This window comes from Megalopta genalis, chromosome 12 (genome assembly GCF_051020955.1).
Source record: "Megalopta genalis isolate 19385.01 chromosome 12, iyMegGena1_principal, whole genome shotgun sequence".
Lineage (NCBI taxonomy): Eukaryota > Metazoa > Arthropoda > Insecta > Hymenoptera > Halictidae > Megalopta > Megalopta genalis.
Genome location: NC_135024.1, coordinates 9,498,483 through 9,517,953, shown reverse-complemented (window position 1 = coordinate 9,517,953; position 19,471 = coordinate 9,498,483). Strand labels below are relative to the sequence as shown.

General features: G+C 31.4%; 3 protein-coding genes across 4 annotated transcripts; 1 reads left to right on the top strand and 2 right to left on the bottom strand.

Annotated features, from left to right (window-relative positions):
- Positions 1–12: 12 nt before the first annotated feature.
- On the bottom strand, positions 13–3,789 carry LOC117219160 (mitochondrial 2-oxoglutarate/malate carrier protein). The gene is made up of 6 exons (XM_033468088.2): positions 3,705–3,789; positions 3,325–3,534; positions 2,452–2,585; positions 1,736–1,906; positions 1,156–1,255; positions 13–358 (listed from the first exon to the last, which is right to left on the bottom strand). Exons 1-6 carry the CDS (start codon positions 3,773–3,775, stop codon positions 154–156), a joined length of 891 nt encoding a protein of 296 aa, XP_033323979.2. The 5' UTR covers positions 3,776–3,789; the 3' UTR covers positions 13–153.
- A 1,021-nt stretch (positions 3,790–4,810) lies between these two features.
- Positions 4,811–12,788, bottom strand: LOC117219104 (IQ motif-containing protein H). The gene is made up of 7 exons (XM_076525682.1): positions 12,255–12,788; positions 11,311–11,752; positions 10,018–10,504; positions 8,281–9,451; positions 7,449–7,707; positions 6,254–6,455; positions 4,811–5,073 (listed from the first exon to the last, which is right to left on the bottom strand). Exons 1-7 carry the CDS (start codon positions 12,418–12,420, stop codon positions 4,816–4,818), a joined length of 2,985 nt encoding a protein of 994 aa, XP_076381797.1. The 5' UTR covers positions 12,421–12,788; the 3' UTR covers positions 4,811–4,815.
- Positions 12,789–12,867: 79 nt separating this feature from the next.
- On the top strand, positions 12,868–18,061 carry LOC117219159 (dymeclin). Of its 2 annotated transcripts, XM_076525547.1 has the most exons (13): positions 12,868–13,220; positions 13,477–13,780; positions 13,891–14,094; positions 14,322–14,566; positions 14,710–14,925; positions 15,014–15,189; positions 15,287–15,412; positions 15,511–15,624; positions 15,700–15,918; positions 15,999–16,181; positions 16,265–16,381; positions 16,684–16,908; positions 17,782–18,061. In XM_076525547.1, exons 2-12 carry the CDS (start codon positions 13,494–13,496, stop codon positions 16,876–16,878), a joined length of 2,082 nt encoding a protein of 693 aa, XP_076381662.1. In that variant the 5' UTR covers positions 12,868–13,220; positions 13,477–13,493; the 3' UTR covers positions 16,879–16,908; positions 17,782–18,061. The 2 variants fall into 2 exon arrangements, with proteins under 2 accessions (XP_076381662.1, XP_076381663.1); XM_076525548.1 differs by lacking the exon at positions 17,782–18,061 and having other exon boundaries at positions 16,702–17,610.
- The last annotated feature ends 1,410 nt before the right edge of the window (positions 18,062–19,471 follow it).

The following is a 19,471-nucleotide window of genomic DNA, read 5'->3' as shown; positions in this document are numbered from 1 at the left end:
CTAAGAATTAAATTATGTTGATCACTAGATATAGTGAATTTTATTGATAAATACGAGTACGCGATAAGCATAAGTACGTAATAAAAACATTTCACGTTTCTTTTTAGAAATGAAGAAGATACGAAAACGATTATTTCAGTCTTCATTTAGACTTCATTCTTCAAGCGGCTGGAACAGTTTCATGTATAGACGATGAAGCTGTTCGACGCTTATCATTGTGAACACAGTATTAGGCGCAGCTCGTGCATAATACGGCGAAAATCCTCGCCATAGTGCAAGCATCCCTTCTTTTTGTGCTATGCCGATCATCACCACGAAAAAGCCTGGTGGTTTCGGTGGAGAGACCCAATTTTGTATTCTGTGGGAAGCAATTGTGAGATTAGATCATCTGCAACAGTTATTCATAACCAAAAACAATTTATTTATTTATTGTTATCGGTAACCAAAAATGATTGTAATCATTCGTAATCATTCATTAGCTACCACGATACATAAAAGTTCATTTCTACTAATCATTGTATCTTTTTTACATTTTCTTTAGAATTCAATGGCGACTATCCTTTATGCGAATAAAAATCAATGTTCTATCGATGATAGAAATTACCAAATTTGCATACACACGTTATGCAACATATTAATAGTAATAATTTCTAATAAATTCTCCCTAATTGACGCTCAGATTGTACACAAAGATGGATAATTTGGGAAGAGTATATACGATTATACGAGCCTTGCGGCTCGTTTTTATAGTCGTTGACAATTGGTAACTATAAAAAGGAGCCGCAAGGCTCGAATAATCGTATCTGCTCTTCCCAAATTGTCCATTTTTGTTCGCAAGTTGAAGGACAATTGGGGCGAATTTATTGTATCACCACCCTTACTGCTTATAAAAGAATTTGTTGGAATCGAGTGATTGCAAACGAACACAAATATATAAATTTTTGTGTACAAGATGAGCGTCAATTGGGGAGAATTTACTGCAGATCGTGGATCTCGCGAATTTGTAAGAAGAATGGGTAGCTGTAATTTAAAGCGGTAGTACAAATTAAATGAATTGGAAAGTAATAATACTGCGGTGTGATCTTTCATCAAACAAAGTTATTAATGAAAGAGGAAAATCTTTTGCATGAATCATAGTTGAGTTTTCAATTGTACCTAGTTTTAGATACGTCCATAGGAAGTGAAGCTGTGCACGTCAACAGTCCAGAGATCATAGCTGCACAAAATTGCAATAGAACACCTTCTTCGAAATAGCCTGCAATTATCAATATGTATAATATTGATATATTATATATATTATATTATAATATAATATATTATATTAATATATATACAAACATATTCCGTCGTACGAATGATAGCAGGTAAACATACGAATAACAACATATAGTATAGTTATTCATATAACAACATATAGCAACTGGGAAAACAGTGTTACAAAAATTGTTCACTTTTGTCAAAGTATAATAAAGGTATTATTGTTTGGCGGATATCCAACTGTTACAGAAAGTACAAATTTTACACTTTGCATAGTTTCAAGGTTAGTCATTTTTAGTGCTCGCTAGATATAATATAATAAAAATATATATAATACAAGAAAAACAATTGTTCCGTTATCTGGATCATTTTTCTGCTCTTTTGATTCTAAAGCTTGTTTGTCTAATTATATCACACATTACGTTTAACACATCATTATTATTACCGTTACTGTTTCGCTTACAATTTGAATAGATACCTGTGTCTAACAACATTAGCTTCGACTTGCTGTATGTACCCAATTGGGTTCCATTGACGACGGCTCCCCTGATCATAGTTGGTACTGCTCCCCGCCATAGTGCACGCACACCATCTTTCCTCCCAATATCGATTAACCCGGTAAAGCCATTTCTATAATTCCATCGCTTTTCTAAAAATTGGTCCTTCGGTTTACACACCTTTTCAAAAGTTTGTTCAGTTATGAATAGAGCCTAAACAATTTCACTGTTCATACTTCTATTTTCAGCGCACTTTTAAACAGTGTAGTATATTTATTATGCTACGATCGGATTGATATAATTTAAAATGTTCGTTTTCTTTATTTTATATAATATTTTATATGATTCATAAATATAAATTATGTATTTTAGATAATATTTTATATTAATCAATAAATATGAACGATGTGTTTTATATAATATTTTATGTAATTAATAACTGTGAATCATGTATGCTCTATAATGTTTTATATAGTTCATAAATATAAATTACGTATTTTATATAATATTTCATATAATCAATAAATATGAATGTTTTTTATATAATATTTTATGTGTATAACTGATAACCGATAATATTTGATATAATTCCATAAATATGAATTATACATATATTTTGTATAATATTACATATAATCAATTAATATGAGTCATGTATTTTAGAATGTAATTGTTGAGTAAATAATATTAAACTCACCGGGGGGTAGTTTCATATCTGCTATCATGCGAACTAAAACCAAATCAGTTGGAGTTCCAAGAAACGAACCCACAACGCCGGACACCATTCCGATACCGATCATTGTTGCAAAATTCAAGCGTCCGAAATATTGTCTAAATTTCATTTATGGATATGTATTATTCCAGAATGAACCGTAAATCATTTCAATAGTCCATAGATCAAATTCATTGCCCATATATCATATGACCTTAATGTATATAACTCATAATTAATAAATATGAATTATGTATTTTATGTAATATTTTATATAATTAATAAACATGAACGACGTGTTTTATATAATATTTTATGTAATTAATAACTGTGAATTATGTATTTTATATAATATTTGATATAATTCCATAAATATAAATTATGTATTTTGTATATAATATTATATATAATCAATCACGACAAAAATTTAATATTTAAAATTTTTGGCATGACAAAATCCATAATCTAATCAATTTTCCGACGTACATAAATTAATACTTTTTTGTAGAAAATGTCGTGCTGCATCAACTAATGTTTAAAAAGATATATGATTATAAAAATATGAGTATATAAATCTCCGAAAATTCTCCAACTGCAAGAAAATCATTATGGCTCTCTGAACAGAAAAGCTTTTGTTGATAAAGTTTTCCGATACCTCCAAAAATAACAGCTGAGACACCCTGTATATGTATAACAAATTAACAACTCGTTGTATTCGGAACGTTGCTTTCTTTTCACTTCAAGCATTTCAGAGAAATCGCATTTCAAACAAAATTTCGAATGGCCAATTAAATGCATTTCAATACATTATACCCGTGCAAATAGTGCAAATGAGATAAAACGGGTGCATGTACTCACTGACAAACGTCGTACAAAGTAGTGTATATCCCGAGTCTAGTCGTGCTATATGTTAACTGTCGAAGAACAGCAGCGGTCCAACCAACGTAAAATCCACGTAATCCGACTGTTCGTAAAGTTTCTTTTATCGTCGCACCGAAGCCAGTCTTCGAAATCTGCATTCGCACTTTGGTTACATCCAAGGGGTGCGTTGTAGTCTGTCCCACGACCCTGTTACAATAACGTTCTTATCTTTTCGCTGAAACATTTTTCAATTCAACCCTTCAACGTTTCATCTATACGCGTTACACCAAATCCAAACATTTTTATCTACACGTATCACTTCTTAAAAAAGTTAAAACTTGCGTTCATAGTAGTAGTATAGTATATAGTAGTTTTACCCAGACACTCCACCAATGATAAAGTTGATGAAAGTGGGTACTCTCTTGTTTGGACTGGATAGTAGCGACATCGATTCATATTTTGATCTTTGTGCATCGAAAAGCAAATGAAATAATGTTTACGACAGAATTTCAAAAATTCGATATGTTTCTTAATCTTCATCTCATTCGCGCATCGCCTTCATGTCGCGACACTACTGAATACAGCAGTATTTACGTCTAAAAAATACTTTATTTTTCTCGTTTCATTTATTTTTCGTGTCTAATTTTGATGATTTGGGTGGATGACCGTTGCAGAGGATGTATTTTCAATGCTGAATCGATTAAAATGCTCAGAAAAAATGTCTTTTTGAAATCGATCTTCCAATGAAACAGAGACTGTCTATTTCAAGAGACTGAAGCTGATAACTAGATTGCGGATTTTTATAAAAAATAGACATTTTCTAAGTGTATATTTTGTTATTTAGTAACTTGGTTAAGTCGAAAATAATGTAACATCGTTCTTAAAAATTCGTCTTATTGACTCTACAGTTCTTTATTAGTTATTTATTTTATTATAACACTGGCTTATCTCTAACCAATTAGCTGTGGCACCTCCTTCTCGCTGTTAAAATATTGGATAAAAAAAATGGTTTTATTTTACAAATTTAACAATTTTATTCCTAATATTTATTTATTCACTTAATATTAACATATACTGCATACATAATAAACGAAAAACGCAGAAAAAATCAAATACTTATAAAAGTTAAAAATTTTAATTGCTGCCTGTAGAGTGATACTCAGCAAAGCAAAGGCACTTTGCACGTCGAACACCAAAATCGTGATTCTTTTCTAATCTTATTTTTATAACAATGTAAACACTTTCGCGTAGAATTGGCCTCAAAATATTCTAAACATCTTGAAATTTCAGAATATGTTTTTGTTTTCACTAAAATTACAATTTAAATAGCCAATAGTCACTGCTTTTTACGCACGACAAGTGTACTCGTCAAACACAGCTAACTGGTTAAAGAAAATCGAAAGCTTTCATTTCGTTATTTTTAAGAAACGACAAATGAGCAAACGACATTTATTTGGAACACTAAATCGTATAAAATTGTCTGTAAATTCATCTGCATGGCTGAGATGCATCGTCGTTATAATCGAGAGATAATTTCATGAAATAATCAATGAGATCTGTCATATTCGTCTCTATCTTCTTCGCTGTCTTTGCGAGAACCTGCTGCAGCAATGACAACTTTTCGTGGACCATCGATATCGTTGTACTCATGGCCGGACTGACAGCAACCAGCAAACCATGAGTTCTGAGCTCAGCGTCGTGTAACAATATGGCAGAACCCTCCTTTTTCTCTGAATTATATACGATCTAGAAATCATGGAAGCATCTAGTTGAGCAATTGACAATTTGCGATAGTTATCCGACAATATTTTCTACCTCCGATAGATTTTTAATTTGTTTGAATTTGTCGGACTTGTCGAGTACAACAAAGAAATATATAATAATATATATAATAATATATACATATATTATTATTTATATATATATTTATTATTATATTATTATATATTATATATTATATTATTATATTATTATTATATTATTATATTATATTATATTATATTATATTATATATTATTATTTTATTATTATATTATTATTTATTATATTATTATATATATATAATAATTGATCTAAATCTTGACTGAAATTATACTAACAAGCAGAAGGACGATTTTGATAAAACTTCTTCTAATGGAGTAAAAATCTATTTGTGGAGTAAAAATAAATCAACCGATATCGTGTGTTGAATTTGTATGATTTGCCCAAATATTGAATTAATTTACAGTAAGAAACGTACTGCTCTGATTGTAACAGCGAAGATAATAAAGTGATAAGTTCTTAAATCTTTGTGTCAGAGATTTAAATCGTGGAAATTAATATTTTGTTTGTTTTCTTTTCAATACATATTTTTCATTTTTTATTTCGTAATGTTTGTTAAATTCTTTTCTTTCTTCACAAATTTTCCTCTCTTCAATCTTTCTTTCCCAGTTCACTATAATTTTATTGCAATGTACGTTGTGGAAATAATTTCGGAAGATCAATATTTCATTTATTATCTTTGCGTATTTTCTTTGTTTCAATCTCCTTTTCTCAATTCACTGATATACAATGTGACGCGTGATACGCATTAAAACAATTGAAATAAATAAACAAAATATTAACATTAAATAAAATGTTAATATAATAAAATATTAATATAGATTTAAGAATCTATCATTTACGTTTGTATTTGTGCTACAAAGATTAAATATAAAATATCTTTATAAATAATGTACACGCGAAAATGGCAAAATATAGATCGGCTTATTTTTGCTCAAGATTTATCAAAATCAATGTACCAACAATTGCGACCTCTCGCTATATAACATGATTGATTTTTGTAACAAATTATCCCATAATCATACATAAATTAACAGAATCATAAATAAATCATACATAACAGAAGTTTGGTCTTCAGATTATTAAGAAAATAGTTTGAACGTACGCCACATTTTTCGATCAAATTCTTCAGTTTCGGCCAAGTATAAGTAGCAAATCTTGAATTAACCAGTTCACAAATTGCGATTCCATATCTGTCCGTTGTTTCATTCCATTGGGGCGCTGCTTTTAGGTATTGTTCGTACCCCGACGATACCCTTTTCCAAGTGTGGCGTGGAATATCGGCGACAAAATGGTTCTTCTCTGAACTGTGCAAATAATAATGTTATTCATGCAAAATAAAAACTGTCTGCATCGATTACAAGAAATAGGAGCGAAAACATTTCTTTTTCTCGCTTTAACCCTTTCGCTACGGGCGGATTCTCCGTCGCGGTACTTCTGCTGAACAGAGCGCTGCGACATCACTGCACGCTACGCGACGGCGATCGTCAGCGGAAGTCGGTACTCCGCGGCGGTCGGCGGAGAACCTAAGCTGTTTGAATTGAATGAATTTTTCGAACGAAAAAATTTTTCTCCAAAGGGTATTTATAAATAAAGGGTATTCCAGGGTATTTTATAACGTCTTAGCATGCGCTCTTTAATTTACAGTATGAGAGGAAATAACATTATGCAATATAATGCATCTTATGGAAAGCCACTATAGTGGTCCGTAGTACCTCAGTGGCACCAAATGGAAAGCCACTATAGTGGTCCGTAGTACCTCAGTGGCATCATATGGAAAGCCACTATAGTGGTCCGTAGTAGCGAAAGGGTTAATAATCTTTAGTAAGTTTGATACGCCACACATTCGCGGTTTCTTTGAATCTTTTCACTGCTTATACGACACCTACTCGTATTGATCGTAAACGCACAACTACATTCGTTTCCTCGAAGTATGCAATACGATTATCTATAATGGCCCGCTTTTACTTGTCACTTGATTTCTTCAGGATTCAACAGTTACATTTCGAATTTTAAATGAAGATTATTATAATCAAATCTATTTCATAACATGACTTACGAATATTATTAAAACAAGATCAGTGCATTAAAATGTTCGCAAGACAATTTACATAATAGCTGCATTAATTAACACGTGATAATTTAACCCAGTTTTCATGGAAACCCTGTATGATTACAAGAATATGGGAGAATGTATTTCAGCCTCCAAAAGTCGTACTTATGTAGAATCTCATTATTCTCTTTTCTTAAATTTAATTTTAATTATATTACCGTTTCAAAACTGCATAAGAATTATTTACAAGTATGTTCCTCCAATTGCAAATTTCATCCAGTCCATGTAACTCTGCACGTACGAATAAAATGGGTGTACATTTTCCATCAGGACGATTAATTTGTCACTATGTTTGTCCATGTAGCAATAACATTCAATGGTCATGTAACCGAAATAACCTTCCTTTTGCAATCCTCTGGCACATTTGTTTATATCCGGTTCGAGTTTACTGTTGTTTAATGACGTTTGCGGCATCATGAAAACATTCGTCGCAGAAATGTGAAGGTCTGCCATTGAAATTAATTATTATTTCTCAAACTTTTACTGCTCTAGAAAATCGTTGTACAGTAAATTCTCCCTAATTCGTGCTAAGATTGTGCACAGAAATAAACAATTTGAGAAAAGGATTTTATATATTGTACTAATTTTATATTATATTTTATAGTAGTTAACAATCGGCAACTACAAAAATAATAATAATAATAATAATAATAATCGTATCTCCTCTTCCCAAATTGTCCATTTTTATGCACAATCAGTGCGCGAATTAGGGTGAATTTACTGCAATTGGCATTGGTTATTGAAATTGATTCGGGTTCATGAGCATACAGGATGTCCCAAAATTATGATACTTCCGGGAAAATTAGGGGTTCTTGAGGTCATTTGAAGTAACTTTTTCCTTAGCGAAAATGCAATCCGAGGCTTCGTCAATAACTCCTAAACAAAGCCGCGGATTGCATTTTCGCAAAGGAAAAAGTCACTTCAAATGACCTCATTTCCCGGAAATACCATAATTTTGATTATTCCATCCCCAGAAATAACGAAACCAATAACAATAACGATCCGATAACAGTTCATACCCAAACGCAAGATGTCGGCGGTTCCCAGCCACTTGAGCTTCCCTTTGGTCCCCTTTTTGGGAACAAATAGGCTAACGGAAATCTTTTTCCCATCCTTCTTCCTGGGTGTACCCTGCAGCAGACAGCCGAATTTCTGTATGTGAACGTAGAATTCATTCCAGGAGTCGAAGAGTCTTGACAATCGTGTGCCATCGGCGACCACGGTTGGCAAATGTTCCTGCAGCTTCGCGAGGAATGTGTTCCGCGGTTCGCAGCTCGGTCCCCATTCGTCGCCAAATCTTTCTCGCTCCTTCCGTATGCTCGGCATGAACGGGATGCTAATGTGATTGATAAGGAATTTGCCGCGATGCTTGGAAAGCGAGCCCAGGTTCAGTTTCAACGTCCATACGCAAACTTCCGTGTGATCGATGATCAAGCGGGCCAGCATGGAGCAAAGGGTTTCGTAATTGTAAATGTCGCCGTAATAAGGTGCTTGCGACAGCCCCATCGCGGCGATCATGCTGGCCATGTTCGATCTATGCAAGAACTTGCGTTGGATCTCCATGTCCGGGCTCAACAAGGCGACGCCCAGGTTCCCGGCTAATCTCATGTCGCACTCGTCGATAACCCAGGGTAAAAAGTACGCGGGCTTGCCGGCGATCTTCTTCCTGATCTCGCGAAGGGACTCCTCCGAACAATGCAGAATCCTCGAGACGTTCAGCGTACGATTACGAAAGGTACCGCCTTCGGAGAGGGCGACGAAGCAGATCCGCTTCATGATGTCTTTATCTTGAGACATCGATTCGATGAAGTCGGTATACATCGTCAGCATCTCCGGGGTGGGTTTCGCGGCCATGATGTAGATCACTTCGGAGTTCGGGTTTCGAACGAAACAGATTTTCAAGATATTCATGTTTTGTATCATGGCGAAACGTTTCGGTTCGTACGGCCGACGTAACTCCATGGGGTAGCCTAGGGACGTTAGATGCAGAACCACGTGCGGCTTGTTGATTATAGCGACGAATTCTTTGCTCAATTTTAGGGATAGCTCTCGAGTTGTTTGCATCGATATCAACATATTGCGCAGGTAACGCTCGTATATCTCCTTTTTCTTCTGAACTGTCAGCCAGTTTAACCATAAGACATTGGCGGCTATGTAGAGCTGGTGCGATTCCTTTATCTTCTTCCGTATCTGTAAGAAATAAACGGGATTGAAACATTTGATTCGGGTTTTATGCAAAGATGGTCATACATCAACTTCTAATTTTAAGATTTTGCTTTAAATTTTCATGTAAAGCGATCAGCAAATTCTTCGGTTTAACGATTTCGAGCTTGAAATGATCTTGTTTTAAAAGAATACGACGAAGAAATAACGCTATTTTGATTTTAAAAAAAGTCACGATGACAATAAAAACAAACAGTAACAGAATTATCATTGCTGTTTTTCTGTGTACAATGATAGTTCAGTTTCAGAATTAATTCTTCTGGAGACGAATTGACTTTGATCTTGAAAATTCAAAGTCAGAAATCGAAAATTTGTAATAATAATAATAAATAATAAATATTTATGCACAGAAATTTACGTATATTTAAATTTTGCAAAGTCGATCCTCGCGATGAGTAAAATATGATGCAATGGTCAACATTTTTAGGTATCTGACTCGGAATTTTTAAGACGAGGATCAATCTTGTGACAAATTGTTATATTATAATTTTATGACACCGTACACTTATGCGTATAAAGCAAAAATTATTTACCATGTAACCACGATAATAAGTTTGTATGAGAATTGCCGCGATGACTTGCTTGTGCACTGTTTGAAGCTGCAATTTCCAAGAGGACAACCAGGCACTTTCCTCATCGTCTTGTAAAAGAGGTATCAAGTCGTCCTTAAACAATATAAAGTTCGCCCCATTCTCGTGAATATTGGACAGAAAATTGAAAGTAGCTCTCGGATTGAAATGCAAAGTTGGTATATGACGTTCCAACAGAATCTTCTCAATTTGTGGACATAACACCACATACCACTTTGTACTGTATTGGTTTCCAAGTAGGTCTAACGCTTTCATCCAAAGCAGAGAATCCACGAATTTTCCGTCACTGAATTTTAGATTGTGTATCTTCGATAATTCATCCTTCATGGAAAACGATTTGAACGAATCGTATTCTTTGCGGATTTCACTGAAAGTGTCCGTCTGCGATTGCTTCATTGTCAATCGGCGAGCCCCTTTATGACCCTCGGATCTGAATAGAACCAGATATTTTAGAATAAATATTCTATTGTACTCATTAAATTATCTATTCTTATTGTGCATTTAGAGATTCGCATTGTTGATGAGTTATTTTAAACAAACATTCGGTATTCAAAATTACTACAAATATTTATAATTCGGTATCAACAATTACTAGAAATATTTATACAAATATTCAGTATTAACAGTGTCAACAATGAAGCAATAATGTTTTTACGTGTAGGGTGTCCAAGAAAACATTAAACTTTTTCAATGCGAAATCTTAGCTTCGAGAAAATCGAGTTTGACATTGGATTTTTTTAAATATAAAATTTCAAGGAACAAATTTCTTTCTATCTTTTCTTTCTATTTGCTATTTATCTATTTTGTCTTAAATTGTTAAATGGAACGGCCAATTTTTCATAATGAAATCTTATTGTTACTATGGAACATGATCCAAACTACAATAGTTCATGTTTTATGATAGATGTAATTTCGAGGTGAATTTATTGTGTCAAGCATCAGCTTAAACCCTTCGCTCGATACAAATTAGATTGTTATTGAACAAATCAATATTTAATCAAAATAACAAAATAGTTGAAATAGAAAAATAGGAGTTTTCTACTTTAATATTTAAATAATAACAGAAATAATAATAATATATAATATAATATAATAACATATAATATAATATAATATAATAACATATAATATAATATAATATAATAACAAATAATAACAGAATTATATTGTGACGAGACGAACTTTTTCATTTTCCTTCTAACACGTATTCAATATTTCTTAAGAAAAATTACCTACTGATCGTCTAGCTTTCTAGGTAGACGTAACATTTTTCCTCGGAGATACATCATATCCTGTTTGAACTTCACATCGGACAGATCGAATTCTGATTGCATGGTCTCCTGCGGTTTACCTAAAATATTCTGAATGTTTTCTAGCTTCCATGGTGGTACATTCTCCCAAAAACAGCGGCAGGGTATTTTGTTATCCGTCTCATCGTGCGAATCGGCGGTGACAAATGTTCCGCAAGCTTTCTTTATGTTTCGCAAAGATAGATTGAACGGTGGTTCAGCACGTTTGTCTATTGCTGTCTGCAAATTGATTTTCATCCGTAATAGATGCTCCTCACACGATCTTTCTAGATCCAGGAGTGTTTTCAGCGTATCTTCGTAAAAATGTTGCGTGATTTGCGGATCTCTGGACTCATCTATGATACCTGGTTTACTGTACGCGTACAAAACTGACAATAATTGTTCATACAATAGGAAACAGCTAAATAACTGTTAAATAAAGCTTTACGTTCTGTGCGAAAATTCGTAATTAACTAAATTGTTAATCATAATAATAATATGTAAATCAATCTGGCTCAGTAAAATTACAAAAGGTAACGTAGAAAGAATTGAAGGATATTGATTGTAAAAATTCATTCTTCAGAGACTAATAATTAATAAAATCATAATTAAAGACTAATTAATTAATAGAGACTAATAATAATAAAGAATAATTAATTAATAATTAGAGACTAATAATTAATTAAATCATAATTAATAATCATTAATAAAATAAATACACGATGAAAAATAAACCCAAAAGTATGACCAACAATTTTAATCGTTCGTCTTAGTTTGTTCGAGAAATAATTATTTTATTTTCTACATTCAAAATGTAGTTTATTCCCGCAACTTCAATTCATTAATATAAGCGTAACTACATTTACCGTTACGGCGAAGCTTATAATTAGAAATTAGAAACGAACCTCATCCGTCTAAGAACACGTTCATTTTCATTGCGAAGCAAGTGTTTAGCTGAGCTATATTTCTCTTGAAATGATTGCATAGCGTTTTGCAGCGTTTCTATCCACCGCGTGTAGGATTCGTCCGTTAACAATAATTTATGATGCCGATTCATTTTGATATCTACGGCAGCCTAATTATGAATCATGAATTAAAGCAACGACTTAGAGCTTTGCTAGAGAAAATTCAAATAAGATGCTATACAGAACATTCCACGAATATATATAATACAATTTTCAATAATGAAATATTCACAAACGAAATTTATCAGTATACGTAAGGTCAAGATAATCTTCTTTTACATTTAATTAAAATTGTACCTTATTTTCTTTCCAGGAACCACCTCTATCAAACTTTGATTATATAGTAATAAATAGGGTACGATTTATTTATTTGTAAACGTATTTGAATTTGTGTATATATGTCACCGATAAATAACTTAGGCAACGGATTCGCATAACAGCACACCGGTCATTTGCATTTGCATGCTTCCATTGATACGTCACCTAAGTGATGTGGAACTTGTATGTATCTATGTGTTGCGACAAGTACGCTACGTTGAAACTTTTATATGTTTTATTACACCACCGAATCATAAAACTGAACACAGACATCAATTGATGTCAATATTATAAATTGTAAATAGTTTAATATGTCTATAGATTTAATCAATCTACAAAGATGGCGCTCATTTTGATTTACTTATATGCCTGTGAAGTGCTCGGTTGACATATGAGGAGGTTATATTCCTTCGTGTCTTTCATTTTATGCCTATGAAAGCGCTATAGAAAAGTTTTATAGTTCATTCACCGGGAAAAACAGGCAAAAGTGTGAAGACGATAACGTATTCATCTGAAGTGGATTATTCGTGATTGTTAAAGAACTACTGAGCTTCTATGACAGTAGATTGTCAAAGTATGTTATTCAATGTTTTGATGTATTTAATCACCAAGAATTTTTGATTTCATTTGTCATTTTATTCGACACTTCAGTAAAAAAGGATGACCTACGTTTTAAATATTTATTTTATATTACATTCATAGTTGAAGTATCACAGTACAAAATTAATTAGCACGTACAGACACATTAGACACATAGCAGACACATTAGTTGGTAGCTAAAATACATAAATTCCTTATTTTTCAAATTTGATGCACTACATTATTTTCAGAAGTCTAAGGGACGGCAATGGGGGCAACACCAAGTCGAAATGATGATCTCTCTAAGAATGTCTATTTGGAAAGATTCTGTGGAAAAAAAAGTATTCTGCCAAATGATCCATTCTGGGATACTTTTCTTTCTTACAACATGCGCCCACCTATCACGCGGAATGATCAAATAGAATTAGATTCTCGATTGGACTCTTCTTGTCAACAACTACTTGCTAATAATTTAACCACTGGCAACTTTGGCAGTTTAATACAAGTTGCTCTCACTCGTGCCAGTAACCTGCTGACACCAACGCAAAATCAGAAGTATGATATGCTTTTGTTTCAAGAAAATACATTTAAATGCAAAAGTGTAAATGTGTTTGGTAAATAATTTTGCATGCAAATAATTTCATTTAATATTACTCTGTTCGTAGAATCATATCAGCATGGCAGACATATAATGCATTATTCGCAGTAAGATGTATTTTAAAATATCTAATTGAAACTGTTGGCGAGGAAGAAATGATCAAACACATAGAAGCACCTCAATTACCTGTACCAACTCAAATAAATTCATCTTATAGATTAGAAGACTTTTATGAAGCTTTAGGTGATATCATAACTGATGTACCGTTATGGTAAGAAAGCTGTGATATTTTTTACATTATAACAGTTCTTTAGTATAATCATCCTTAAAAATATTAATAAGGTTCATTCTAAACTTCATAAACATTTACTATATATGCATAATAACAGAAACTTAGAAGTACTTAATACATAATTGTTAATTTGTTTCATATGTAACATTTTATTTAACCATTTATAATAGAAATCTTATTGTATATCAAAATTTTGTTTTTCACAGTGAATTCACATATGTTGTTCATCTAGAAGCAATAAATTGCTTACTTGTACTACTTTCGGTACAATTATTTTCACAAACTGCTGCTGAATACAGCTCCATTTACAGAATAGCAATGCATTCACATTCTAGTGAACATGCACCAGCAATGGTTTGTACATTATTGCATAATTTTGTGCAGCAAGAACATGCTCCTCCAGGGTTGCTTACTCAACAAGCAGGAGGAAGTATTGTCTTTAGTATAGCGGGTATGTTTACTTATAGAATACAGTATTACATTTGTAAATAACTTACTAAAATGATATTAAAAATACAATGTAGGAAACAACTGTTCAATTTTATGTACTTACATTATTTACTTACTGTGCATAACATACAAAACTTATTTCAGCTGGTTTATGGAATGTGATTACAATGGGTATGGGTAGCAGCTTGAAAAATGTACAAGTTACAAATAATAATAGTTCTGAAGCGGAAGAAAAAAAACGTGACACGGAAACACCGCTTGCTAGTCAATCTCTATTATTGTTACTGGTTTTAACGAATCATTGTACTGCAACACAGAACCCTTACAGAAATGCTCTTTTCAGTTTTGTTGACATGCAAGGTTGGTACTACAGCACATTAATACAAATTATCTTTAGTATTAATTATTTTCATATAAATAATTTGAAAATAAATGCATAACTTTTTAGAAGATTATTCTGCGATACAAGCAAAAGGTGCATTTAGATTTAATTTAAATAAATTGTACAATACCATATGTAAAATACCGAACACAGACGAAGTTACGTTATTATTGTATATGTTACTACATAGAAATTCAAGTGTAAAACAAGACATCATGAGAAGACCAGATATACAACTATTGGTGAATATAAAATTTTTAATTCAACTATATAATGATTTAACACTGACAAGTATAATGGAAATCAAAAAATAAATTAGAAATCTCTATGTTTCTACAGGTAACACCAATATTGCAAATATTGTATCATGCTCCAAATAATACGTCACATCATATTTATATGTCTCTCATTATTCTTCTTATCTTGAGTGAAGATGAAACTTTCAATAAAAGGATACATGAAATAGTAAGTATATTTATGTGTAAACATCAATCAATTTGTATATTATTTTTCATTATTGTACATAAAAATATGATTATATTAAATAATGTTGTCATTATTAGATGCTTAGAGGTGTAAGTTGGTACACGGAAAGATCGATAAGTGAAATATCATTAGGAGGTCTTTTAATTCTTGTTGTTATAAGGACAATTCAATACAACATGTTCAAGATGAGAGTAAGATATATAAATTTACAAATATAAATAATCATAGATATAGGTAACAAAATATTTTTTAATTCCTCATTGTAGGATAAATATTTGCACACAAATTGTTTAGCAGCTTTAGCAAATATGTCTGCGCAGTTCACATCTTTACATCCCTATGTTAGTCAAAGACTCTTAAGTTTATTTGAAACTCTTGCGAAGAAACACGTCAGGTTGGAAGCGAAAATACAGGCACAGCCTACCGTTCCTCCACCTGAAAGCACCGCCGTTGCAGTTAATGGAACTACCGCAAATTCAGACTTGGTAAGGTTCAGCAGTATACGTCATCAAATAAATTTATTAAAAGATAGAATCGAATATAAACAATATGCTCTATATTTCAGATTCAAGATCTAACAATACTTGAAGAAGTATTGAGAATGGTATTAGAAATCATAAATAGCTGCTTAACTTACAGGCTTGCACATAATCCAAATTTAATATACACACTTTTATACAAAAAAGATATTTTCCAACCATTCAGAACACACACAGCATTTCAAGATATTGTGCAAAATATAGATTCTGTAAGTGAAATAACTATTTTTAATATTTGTAGTATATATATTAAGTTTGCCATTACGTAAATTAATGACAAATATAATTTTAGGTCATTAATTTCTTTTCTTATAAATTGGAGCAGAAAGATCAATCTCAACTTGGTGTTAGTCAAGTATTAACTACAATTCAACAAGGTACTAGCGAATGGCCTCGTGATCGATTAAGGGTACGCATAAATAATTCCATGTGTGCTTTTCTTTATTTAGACTTTCTTTAGTTCTTAAATTACATAAAAATTTGTTCGTTCAAAGCAGATGATGTTGCCAATACAGTTATGTAAAACAAGTATTCTATTCGACTCGTTATAATTTGGCAAACATGAACTCTTTTTACCTTATAAATTACCCACAAAATTTAAAACATTAATATGAAAATAATATAGGGCTGTAGAAGTATTGTTCATTTATGTATTAAATTTTGAATGAACAAGTTACTTTTCATTGCAACTTTGCTATATAGTCTAATTAGCGTTTGCATATCTTACAGAAATTTCCAGAACTGAAATTTAAATACGTGGAAGAAGAACAACCAGAAGAATTTTTCATTCCATATGTATGGAGTGTTGTTTGTCAAAGTGCTCTCTTACATTGGAGTGCAGAAAACATAAAATTATTTTCACCAAGTAACAGTGATCAAACAACGATTATTGTTTGTTTATACTGAGACACGGGCTGCTGCTTGCAGTAATTATAGGTAATTGTAATCAAGTAAGAAATTTGCGAAGCAATATTTCATAACGAAAGATTTATTTGATACGGAATGGAATCAATATTTTCATTATTTATTGTAAAAGTAAACAAAGAGGATGTATAGAAAAAATTCTAAAAGGTATATATTCATTTTATATTTGTGATCTATTTAACATTACAATTATCTTATCTTTGTGAAAATGTCAGTTAATATTATTAATATTCGTTTTTGTAAAATAATCTTTCGTTAATCATATTTTACAATAGGTGAACTCAATAATATTTGATGGTAATAGTGGGTATTATGAAATATGAAATATTTTAATATTTTTAATTTGTGAGCCTAAACAGTAGGATTAATAAGAAATTCGATTTGATATAACAAAGTTCTGTATTGCTAAGACTGGAGACGTAATTTATTATTCTCTGAAGATGCATCATGTCGTAATAAATATTTAAACATGTTTAGGACATGAAAATAGGGACGTATTCGACTGAGTCATTTTAAAAAGCACAGCGAAAAGGTGACCTATAAATACTAATTATTTCTGTCACAAGAATCTGCTAAAAAAATGTAAACAAACATTTTGCAGTATCCAGTATCATAATAAATGTATCATTAATATATACATATATATGATCGAATTTTTTTATGTAATTTCTCATTGTGCAATACAGTTGAGAAAATAAAATGTTAAAACACGAATTTTCATATTAATTTGTTTAAACTCTATTTACGAGTCCATTTAATTATCAAAAAGATATTAAATACTTCACATCAAAGCAGATATATTCTATTAATTTATATTTATATGAACATATTCTATATAATTATTTATAATAATCGCTAATATATATGTTTGTTTACATTTTACAGGTCGCACGTTTAACTGTAAATATACATACAATACATACTTAAATATATATAAAAAATATTAAGTTAATATCTATTTAATAAAAATTTATTAAAATTCCAAAATGCGAGCCAGCAGTTATATAAACGTGCAATTTATGCTGTTAACAAGTCAGAGATTTTTCATTTTAAAATATTTAATATATAATTTTTAAATATTATATATGTATATATCGTATTCCGTATACTATATATACATATATATATGTATACAGAAATAAAATATTCCGACATTTATAAAGAGTGTCAGTGTTTTTTATCTAGAAAATCCAATACAATAATTTCATGGAGAAAAAAGTAGGTAAGTAAAATGAAAATGATTACAGAATACAATAAAAAAAGATACTTAATATTGCAAATGCGTGAATGGTAGTGCTATACAACAATTAAAAAATTCGGACAATTAACATTAATATGCTGATGTAATATTTCATAAAGTGTGGGCCGCGATATAAAATTAAATGGGTTACCAAAGGATTGTTAAAGTAAGAGAGAAAGTACATTAGTTATAAATATTTATTACTTTTGCAAAATAAATGTTTCTGAATAAGACTTTCTTAAGTATAAAAAACGACAAATATATAACATATAAGAGAGTAAATAAAGTAATATTCTCTCTCGTGAGAAAATGGATGGATCACATTTTAAAATAGTTTGAAAACCACGTGTCTAATAAATACTATTTAATTAAAACAATTTCAAGGTGAGAGCAATTAATATTAAATGAATTATTCAGTTTATAGGAATTATCAAATTCCTTGTTAGTCGAGTTTCTAACTAATTTCTTTCAAACAAATTAATACAAATTATCACCACAAAAATGAACAAAGTAATGTTGCATTTTTTGTATTATTTCAAAAAGATTGGATAAATGGACAATTCTATCATTAGCAACGTTCTTCTAGCACCAGTGTTTTCCAAAAGTTTCAACCAGGTATGTTCCTTATCTTAATTTCGAAGACTATTAGGCAATCCCATCATATCTTATCGCACTTAGACCACACCTTGTTTATAGGAACTTTTCTTTATATCTTTCAGAAGAATTCTCCTGACAGTTTAAAACGTGCACTCAACACGTTTAGAACTATTCTAGCTATTTTAACCCTTGGATGGCAGGACTCGGGTCTATTTCGACTTTGAGCTACAAGAATAAGGTTCCGTTATTTTGCGATACCTAAAATGTATGTATGTGATTTTGCAATAAAAAATTCTCTTTTATCTGATACGTATCATACAGTCGCTGAATATTTCCAAATAAATATGAAGAACACAATTTTTACGGAAATAATTGAATTAACGAATTCGTGGTTAATACACTTAGAAAAAAATAATAGCTGTTATAAATGTTTGTGACGCGTATGAGGATCATATTTTAATTATAAGAAAATGTCAGAGTTTCCATGATAACATTTGCTGACAAAATATTAACAGATAAAAAATTATCAGCGATAATATATATTGACAACAAATTGGAAAATTTCGAAATTTGGGAACGGTAATATGTAACAATTTATAACTATCACGTGTTATCATTCTATCCAAAAAGAATATTATACTGCTGAACGGAACTTCATCTTTGAAAGGTTCTATTGGCATATAGTAAAATATTAGAGGGGCAATTCACTAAAAACTTTTTAAATGGAGGTCAACTGGC

Bases quoted from the DNA above. Each gene is read 5' to 3' on its own strand.
- LOC117219159 (XM_076525547.1), top strand. From the start codon at position 13,494: ATGGGGGCAACACCAAGTCGAAATGATGATCTCTCTAAGAATGTCTAT. The intron at 14,926-15,013 runs GTTGGTACTACA...ATAACTTTTTAG, and splicing joins CAGTTTTGTTGACATGCAAG to AAGATTATTCTGCGATACAA. The intron at 15,919-15,998 runs GTAAGGTTCAGC...TCTATATTTCAG, and splicing joins CTACCGCAAATTCAGACTTG to ATTCAAGATCTAACAATACT.
- LOC117219104 (XM_076525682.1), bottom strand. From the start codon at position 12,420: ATGAATCGGCATCATAAATTATTGTTAACGGACGAATCCTACACGCGG. The intron at 11,753-12,254 runs TCTAATTATAAG...AATTATTGTCAG, and splicing joins GATGAGGTTCGTTTCTAATT to TTTTGTACGCGTACAGTAAA. The intron at 6,456-7,448 runs GTAAATAATTCT...TTATTTGCACAG, and splicing joins GCAATTGGAGGAACATACTT to TTCAGAGAAGAACCATTTTG.
- LOC117219160 (XM_033468088.2), bottom strand. From the start codon at position 3,775: ATGTCGCTACTATCCAGTCCAAACAAGAGAGTACCCACTTTCATCAAC. The intron at 3,535-3,704 runs GTAAAACTACTA...TTATTGTAACAG, and splicing joins ATCATTGGTGGAGTGTCTGG to GGTCGTGGGACAGACTACAA. The intron at 359-1,155 runs GTACAATTGAAA...TGCTTCCCACAG, and splicing joins ATGGACGTATCTAAAACTAG to AATACAAAATTGGGTCTCTC.